At 36.7% G+C, this 9,074-nt stretch overlaps 1 protein-coding gene across 4 annotated transcripts; it reads right to left on the bottom strand.

Annotated features, from left to right (window-relative positions):
• Positions 1-291: 291 nt before the first annotated feature.
• Positions 292-8,585, bottom strand: LOC107787735 (protein NCA1). 4 transcript variants are annotated; one of them, XR_012708941.1, is made up of 8 exons: positions 8,362-8,543; positions 6,248-6,668; positions 5,877-6,105; positions 5,566-5,711; positions 5,336-5,423; positions 5,060-5,203; positions 682-4,725; positions 292-576 (listed from the first exon to the last, which is right to left on the bottom strand). XR_012708941.1 is itself a non-coding variant. In XM_016609348.2 (8 exons), exons 2-8 carry the CDS (start codon positions 6,652-6,654, stop codon positions 511-513), a joined length of 1,230 nt encoding a protein of 409 aa, XP_016464834.2. In that variant the 5' UTR covers positions 6,655-6,668; positions 8,448-8,585; the 3' UTR covers positions 292-510. The 4 variants fall into 4 exon arrangements, 3 of the variants coding, with proteins under 3 accessions (XP_016464834.2, XP_016464833.2, XP_016464836.2); XM_016609348.2 differs by having other exon boundaries at positions 682-831; positions 8,448-8,585; XM_016609347.2 differs by having other exon boundaries at positions 682-831; positions 8,362-8,548.
• Between the last annotated feature and the right edge of the window lie 489 nt (positions 8,586-9,074).

Raw genomic sequence — 9,074 nt, 5'->3', positions numbered from 1 at the left:
AAAATGATTTTAAACAAAAAAAGAGAAAAATAAGTCGGGTAAGAGTACACAAACTCAGGAATAAATTCTATATCGGTTTGCTCAAGTCCTGCCTCCTTCCTAGAGAAGACAATTTAACTAGAACTTGATTTTTAGAATAAAGTTTATTCTAATTGTCCATTTAGCTACAAGTAGCTCAAGGCACCACCAGATTTAACTACTGAAACTGAAAGAATCAATATTTGCTCCAAAAATTTTATTTAAAAAACAAAAGAAGAGAAAACGATAGTCCATCGATATTGTGATATGGGGTATTGAAAACTGTAATTGACTTGCCACTGGTATAGCAGTTGGGAATCTGTCGGAACGTATCACTTAAGATGCATTTACACACTGATGAAATGTATCTGAGATTGCCTCTAAACTAAAGTTGCAATATATATATATATATAGACTTTAAAGTAGCAGGAAAGTTAACAAGCAAAAGCACAAGCAGTTTATCCTTGATGATATATTGGAAAAAGACTTAATTCAGGCACTTGAAACAGCTTGTTTCTTTTCCATCTGGCTGTTCAGGAACTGGAGGACAGACAGCCGCTGCAAGCAAGCAGAGAAACAGCACAATCATTTCGCTGACTATATTCAAAGCGGGGTTTCAAAGCGAACGCGAAAAGGATTAAATGAAGAAGAAATGAGTGATACCCTTTGTTCAAGGCTAACTTCTTCAGGATTTAGTTCTAGCGACTGTAACATTTTTATGGCTTCTTCAAATCCATCGATTGCTGCATCCTCATTCCCAAGATTCCGATCAACATCAGCAACTTTTGCAAGGGAAGTAGCTACATCGATGATCTGTGGTATGAAATTATGAAAGAGAGTTAAGTGAAGCAAGATTTTTGACCAAAGAAAAAAGGGAATAAAGTCTGCAAGAAAATCAGCATCTCTTGTTTTTGCACATAAAAAGTACTGAATTTTCCTAAATTAAACTAAATTTTAAAGAAGAGAAAGAACTCGCCAAAACTTGTCCTATTCAACATAAAGATCATTTACCCCTCATAAAGGATGGCAAAGTAGAACAACTTTTTCCAGCACAAGCATGCCAGAAGAATTAAGTATGCTGAAGATTAAAGCTCTCTGAAGACCCTTATATTGAGAGTAGGGCAAACATGTCAAATCAGATACCCTTGCAGTATAAAATTTCTCTCAGACGCCCCGATTATATTCTCCATTTTTATCTAATTTTCCCTATTCTCGCTCTTCTTCTCATCCATTTCTTTTTATTCCTTTTTAACCAACACATCACTGAATCGACAAATGTAGCCAAAGTACCAAACAGAGGGTTGTTATTGAAAAGCAGATGAAAGTTATTGAGGAATAGAAGTGATTTTAAACAACTTAAGCAGCTCCCGTATGATCAAAGCCAAATGTCAGATGAAGAAGCTAAAGAATGGGAAAGCCATATAGCCGAAATGCAGCTGTAAAAGCCTGATTGAACATAGGGTTCTATTAGTGTAATGAAATGGCGGTCAAAACTTCCTTGTGTATATTTGGGATGTGGAGAAAGCTGAATTCTGGTTCTGGAAAGGAATTAACTTGTTGGGTCCACAAAAGTTACAATCTGAGTTAAAGGGCTTGTGGAAATGGAGGCTTCTCAACATGGGTTTCAATAGCCTGTGAGGAGCATATTAAACTCAGAATCTTTGCTGTTAAAAGAATTTATATTTGAAAACGGACAAATCCAGCTTCGAAACTCTGTGGATAATTGCTTGTCCCTCAAACCTTCTCCACTTAAATACCAGACTTAGTCATCAGATAGGTCTCCAACTCGCGACATCTTGCTGAAATAGCATGAAAAGGATCATTCCAAGTTTCATTGGTGGGTTCAAAAATCTAAGGAAAATTTACTTTTAATTTGTAGCTAGGGATCAGGAATTGCTTCCTCCTGTTCAATATCAATTAGGCGTTCTAGAATAAAGGCATATATGGATTCCTGTATGTTATTCAAGGATACGGATGAATGATTTAGGATTTTTGTATGTTAAATAATTTGTGTTTTTGGTACAGTGATATGTCCTAGATGGATTACAAGATTTATCAAATTCATAAAATTTAGTCTTAAGCATGTCCCGGTAGTGTTTGATTGGTGTCCATATTTGTACGGAAACATGTAGCCCAAAAGTAGGTTTCCATGATTTCTAGCTCATGGCTCTATCTCGGTTCCCCGGCCATCATAGTGGAATCTTGATTATTTTTTAGATAAAGTATGGCTCTATCTTGGTTCTCGTGTATCACAAAAACACTCTCTAGACAAAAGTTAATGATACAAGATCATATCAAGGCAGTTACCAAAAACAATTCTGAATAGTTTGCGTTCTAATAGGAACCAAAGAGAGGAATTCACTAAGCTGACTCATAGTTTTCTTTTTCATTAGTTAAATTAAACCTTTTTTGGCCTATTCACCTGCCCATGTCAACCAATAGATGACTATGTAAATCAGATCATTTCACTTAGATGGTCCCCATAAGCTCAATCAATGGTAAGGTGTCACCATTTTGCGTCTTTCTCATCCATTATAAAGAACAGTAAAGAGATAATCTGAGTACAATTTTCTCATGGAGACAAAAACAGCTTTGTACAAATGACAGCTCTTTTATTTCAGCTTTCCCAACATCATAAATGAAGATCTTTAGATAATCTCTAGACATATATCTCATCACAAGATTCAGAAGACCTGCCAAACTATGTTTTCTTGCCTCCCTCAAATGCAGCAATTCAGAAATCAGTTAACTGTTTTCTTTACCATATCATATGAGAAGCTTCCGACTAAAAAAAGTTGATATTCTTCATATATCACCCTTTCTCAAAACACCACATGATACACATGACAATTAGAGACTTCATTCTCCCCTATTAGGGGCAATCAGCCAAGATCAGTTTAGGACTTCACTTTTGTACCTCAACCTACTAAGAGCATTATATCATTTATTCAACTTTTTTTTTTTTGGTTGATGAAGAGTATTTATTCAGCTTAACTGTAAGAAATATCCTTTGCAATCACAGTCCAATCACCTAAAACCTACTTTGAGCATGTGTTTGCTTACTTTAGTTACAGATGAGCTAACGGGTAGTTAGTAGATGTAATTTGTTAATTGACGAAACTACTGAGGAAGTCAATGAATAGCAGGAATTATGAAGTACTCTAGACAGTAAACTTTTCACGATGATAAAGGTAGGATAGAATATATGAATTGCAAGTTTAGCTTCCATAAGAAGAAAGATGGTGAAGTGACATAAAACAGAATTGCGATAACTATATAAAACTCAAATTTCCAAAAATGGGAAATTGTTGGAGCTAATTGTTGGGTTGCTAAAGACAAACATATCTACATAATGAGTTTCGCAAAAATGGGGATATTAAGATGGATGAGCGGTATTGAATGACTATAAATGATCATATCCTGTAGAAGTTAGAACAATTCTGAGATTACTAACGTCATATAGGAGCTAATTGTTGGGTCACTAAAGACAAACATATCTACATAATGAGTTTCGCAAAAATGGGGATATTAAGATGGATGAGCGGTTAAAAAATATTGAACGACTATAAATGATCATATCCAAAGATCCCAAATAACACAAACAGGGGAAAAAGCAAGAGAAGATTGAGATGGTTATGTCGAAATGCACCGCTCCATAGGTGCTACACTATGATGACTGAAGGTGCTAAAAGGGGATGAAGCAGACCTAAAATGACACTAATGGAATTTCTTTTTAAAATAAGGTAATAATTTTATTGACATTGGGAAGAACTCCCGTATACCAGAGGTATACCAAATGATAGAGAACCTACAACAAAATATGACTCTCTACAAAAGACACCCAGTCATCCATAAAACAGGAATCTTAAGGGCGCACCAAAAAGCAATTAAAGACAAAAGGCTATTCCTCAAATGTACAAAATCGTTTTCAACCTCATCAAATATTCTCCTATTTCTCTTCCATAATACCCACAAAAGAACTAGCGGTGCAACCTCCCATTCTCTACGTTTTCTTCCCCTAATGGAAGTTACCTAAAAGACCTGCAACCTCTCGGAGTCAATGCGGAATTAGCTAATAAAAAAACGTAATGGGACCTATGAGTTCGTATAGACAATGCCAACTAATTCAGATGAACATTTAGTTATTATAATTATATTTATATCAGATTCATGTCTGCTAAGGCTTTCTAGTCAGATTATATACTTATCGGTGAATGAATAAGTGCGAGATTTTGTTGTTCTTAGTGCTGCTACTAATACTTGACTAATCCCAATCAATATCAAATGCGTGAAACTTCATTTAACAGTAGCAAAACCATGTTATCCAGATATAATTATCATCAATTGCCACCTGCAAGAGAGCACATAAATGAAGTTCTTTTACTGATAAATGATAATTGAAGTTCTTTTAGGTCCTCTGGCAAAGAAAGAGCCGTCGTGTTATCAAGGTCCAACTGCATGTCTCCAACTGAGACAACCATCAGAGATGATTTATGTACATCTACCACCAGCACCAGCAGGGCCTGAGCCACACACAGCTCATGCAGAGCTTTCACATGAATTTCAGATCTGGGCAACCATCTTGCCCTTCTGCTCAAAAGAACAAAAATGCATCATCGACCCCACACTCCCCAAACTTCAGACAGCAATAGCTCATACATAGCTCGAACAGCAACCTCACAATTTACAGTTATTTCCCCTTTTAACCTTTAAAATAAAAAAAAATAAAAAAGAATCAGAAAAGACATATCGTGGTCATTCCCCTCTCAGCACCAGAAACCTTCAGCCGGTAACAGCTCAACGACCAAATATATGCAGAAAGAGGTGGGGTTGTTCAATACTTCAACGGGAAGACCACTAGATGTAAAGAATTGAAAAGATGCCTAAAGAAACTTCAGATGTCTAAAGATGCCACATTTTGTGGGGCATAATATGATTATTTGTGATATCCCACGTCATACAGGTTCTTTGACAAATAAATACACTTCCAAAATCACATTATTGTTTGGCTGTGCTCATCAAAACAAAAAGTTTTGCTAACCTGAGATGGTGCAGACTGTTGTTTGATGGCATTGCGGCGAACATCCAACGCCTTAAAGTAATGTGATCTTGCAGCTTCTAAATCATCATCATAGTACTTAAGATCTCCAATTTTATTAAGCGAAACAGAAAGAGTATGTGTGATCTGCAAACATCCGCAAGGAATTAAGGAAAACAGTCATGTATGAGGAAGTATATGATCTATCATCATGCTTTAGAGTTAGAGAGCTCAGATTACATATACGGATAAAAGTACATATCAATTCACGACAATTACCTCTAAATCATCTTTGGGCACTTTCACAAGGAAATTGACACTCTCTTCAAAGTAAGTGACTGCAGATGCAGCATCCCCTGTTGCTCGACTGCAGTACAACTCAAGTTACTTTTCTTTTTAAAGTGCAAAACTTCTAAAGAACGGTTAAAGCTTTGCTACCCATGATCACTAGAAGATCTTGTTAAATGACCAAAGAAAGGGTAAAGTTGATAACGAGGATAAGGACACACCAGCAATCACCAAGCATACCAAGGACCGCTCCAAGCTGTGAGCACAACTCGGATGTATTTCCCAGCCTTTCTAGCTGTCCTCGAATATCATCTGCGCACATAGTAAGTCTTGATTTTGCACTGTCGATATTTTTGGCACGAAAAGCCTGCAGGTTAAAAAGCCAACAGTTACCCGAAGTGGTGAAACAATTCACTAGCTAAACGTCAGAGCTTGCAGGAAAGAGAAACAACAGGATAATATCAGCTTAGTAACTGGTGAAGAAATGTCAAGCTATTTCACTCTAGAGAATGACAAGATATTTAAAAGTTACCCGCATGGCTTGTTGCACCAGGAAAGCTCCCCGTTCTAGTGATACATCCTCGTACATAACAGTTTTTCTCTCTTCTGCTTCTTTTTCGTCACCATTAACCTGAGACCTCTTAATCCTCGCATGCCCTTCAATAAAGCGATCAACAACATTCTGAAGATTCATATCACTCTCTATCTTTTCGATATCAGCCCCACATAAAGGACAGTCCTTAAAGCGCAAGAGACATGCTCTGTTTTACCAAACAATAACCATCAGGCAGCAGTATTGAAAAGTGACCAGATAAAAAAAATTCCCTTTCTTGATTTTAAAGAGGGAAATGACATGCATGCATGGAAGTAGAAAGATAGTAAGAGGCCTCAATTTTCACTTACTTGCAGAATACATGAGAACAGGGCACACATCTGCTGCAATCATAAAGAAGTGCCTGACAAATCATGCAGCTAAAAGGACCCAGCTTAAATGCTTGAGAATCATATCCAAAGGGGCATTTAGGTGACACAGTTGCAGATTCTCCAGACTCTTGTTTAGCCTTGTTCTCCTGGCCATATCCAAAGGGGCATTGAGGTGACACAACTGCAGATTCTCCAGACGCTTCTTTAGGCTTGCTCTCCTGGCCATATCCAAAGGGGCATTTAGGTGACACAATTGCAGATTCCCTAGACTCTTGCTTAGGCTTGCTCTCCTGACTAGCCGGCTGTTTATTTTGGTTTTCACCAGGCTTCTTAGTAGAAGTGTCATCAGGTCTGGAAGCTCTAACAAAAGGGCAAACAGGTTTCATCTTGATGGAATAACCTGCAAAAGGCTCACAAAGTTATACAAATCTTTTCCACAAATAACACAGGTTTACCAAACAAAGAATAATTGACATGCCACTTCTTCCCGTCTCAAGCCAACTGATCTGAAGAGAATGAATTAGCCCTATAGCAAAGTAGGTAATCCAGCAGTTTGACCATAAGGCAGTAAATGAATATTTTGCACAACGAGGATTTACAGGAAAATACGAACATCAATGAATTAAGAGAAGAATTCCGACTCAGCTCATTTTCACTTAATCTGTTTTCCCCTTATATATACTTATCAACAAAGTAAAAGCTCTACCACCTTAGGCTTTAGCAGAGCCATCTGGATTGACACTATCTAGATCCAATACCATGCTAGAAAATTTTAAAAGGCAAGAAAATATAGTATTTGACTACCAATTGGCACGGTGCTTAAATACATAAGCAGTGCCAATGGTATACAAATTAGAAAGCAATAAATCTCTCTTCTCATTCACCTAATGTCACTTTCAAAGAACCTTGTGAAATCCCATCTATTTCCCTTCCCAAAAGAGGAGCAATGTATTTTGCCAATGCTTCTAAGTTCTACCTTTCCCAAAACACCAGTTGGGGAAAATGGCAGTTTGAAAGAACATTGACAAAATTTGCAATCGTGCGTGCATGGAACTCTATGGCAAGATGTTTTACAAATATCTTCCTTGACCTTTTTTTAAATGGTAAGTGTAAATTATTTTCCTTAACTTATATTGGAGCACGCATCGCAGCATTATTTGATTACCAGGATAAGGATATTAATCCCGGTTTAAAATTTGGGATTATAGTTATCCCATGTTTGGCTGTGGGTATCAGCTAATACTGATTTTATACCAAAATGGTGCAATTAGCTATCCCCTATAGGAGGTGGGATAGATAATCCAATGGGATATCCCAAAACTATAATCAAATTGGGATATCCCAGAACTGAACCAAATGACCCCGAAAAGTCCATAGACATTGATTAATCCATCTCTATCCATGTAATAAACCAAACTTTGTAAGAGTTACTGCCGTATGACTAGGAGGTCACATATTCAAGCTGTGGAAAGTGAAAACAGCCAGATAAGCAAGGTAAGGTTGTGTACAGTAAAATGGGATCCGGCCATTCCACTAGACCAAATGTGATCTGGCCATTCCCATGATCTCGCACATAGCGGGAGCTTAGTGCGCTGAGCTGCCATTTAACACTCAAAAACATTGTAAGGTCCTGACCAAATAAATTCCCTATTCAGAAGTTTAAATGACTTAAGGTCACACTGAAGGCATAGGACACACATACAAACACACAAAACAAAACAAACAAACAAATTAACAATCTAACGAACAATTCACGGAAAATGGATTTAAGAAACAAATATTTGAAAATACCCAAAAAGCTCCCAACTTTTAAAGAGCTACAAATACAACACCCATCCTTAGTTTTCTTGTGTTTCCACTTTAATCAGGGAAGAGTCTTGAAAATTAGCATTGTGGGTATCGTAAAACACTATCTTTAATACTTTTTCAAGTGGATTCCTCAATTCTTGAAAATTGAGTCATTTTCAGCTCAAAAGGGTCATCAGAAGTAGCATCACAAAAGCCAAAAACTGATAGACTAAGGAAATATAACAAATTTCAAAGGAATAGAATGAGAAAAATGATTAAAGATTAAAACCCCTTTAGCTTTTTACCTTACAGCAACTACTTCAATTGATTTTTTCTGCTTCAGATTCAGGGTCTAGTGGAAATTTAATGGTGAGATCAGATAGATACCTACCTGAAAGATACAGCAGAGAAAAGAGGCTAAAGGTATTTTTTCTGATCAACACTTTCTTTTTCCTTTTCTTGATTCTTTTTTATTTTCTTTTTATCCTATTATCGCAAATTAGGCTCTAATAATATCCAGTTTCTGTCTCGCAAACCGAGGAATGCGTTGAGGGGCAAACCGAGAAATTGCGTATTTGTTGTATCCACCCTCTTGTTTATGATAGTTACAAGACCCCCATCTAGTTTGAACAATTATATTTACCTCCCACTCCCACATTGGTGATTGGACCCACTCTTTCGTTTGACATTTTATGCCCTTCTCAATTCTCTTTGGGTCATACATCAAGAAGACTTCACGGGGGAAAGGGGAAGGAATTGACTTTGAAGTTTATTTACGGGAAGAATTAATTTAAATAATAATCCATTTAACCGCCTAAGCTAAATATAGCCGACTAATATATAATATATGTATAATATGCATACAATAATATATAATCAATGAATAGTTTATGTACAGTGCTAGAAAAGTAAACAATAAGTTCGTTGGCTATTTATGTAAACATTCCTATTTATAATGATGAAAAAGCCACTAATTTGCGTGATTACCCAAATTTAGGAGCAAAGGTCAAGGATAAGT

The sequence above is a fragment of the Nicotiana tabacum genome, chromosome 4 (genome assembly GCF_000715075.1).
Source record: "Nicotiana tabacum cultivar K326 chromosome 4, ASM71507v2, whole genome shotgun sequence".
NCBI lineage: Eukaryota > Viridiplantae > Streptophyta > Magnoliopsida > Solanales > Solanaceae > Nicotiana > Nicotiana tabacum.
Note: the sequence above shows the minus strand (reverse complement) of the source record. Positions and strands in the feature narration are given on the sequence as shown.

What these genes read in the sequence shown, in the direction of transcription:
- LOC107787735 (XM_016609348.2), bottom strand. Translation starts at nt 6,654, where the DNA reads ATGAAACCTGTTTGCCCTTTTGTTAGAGCTTCCAGACCTGATGACACT. An exon ending in GGTATGCTTGGTGATTGCTG is followed by an intron (nt 5,424 to 5,565) that starts GTGTGTCCTTAT and finishes GTTGTACTGCAG; the next exon opens with TCGAGCAACAGGGGATGCTG. An exon ending in AACAGTCTGCACCATCTCAG is followed by an intron (nt 832 to 5,059) that starts GTTAGCAAAACT and finishes TTCATACCACAG; the next exon opens with ATCATCGATGTAGCTACTTC.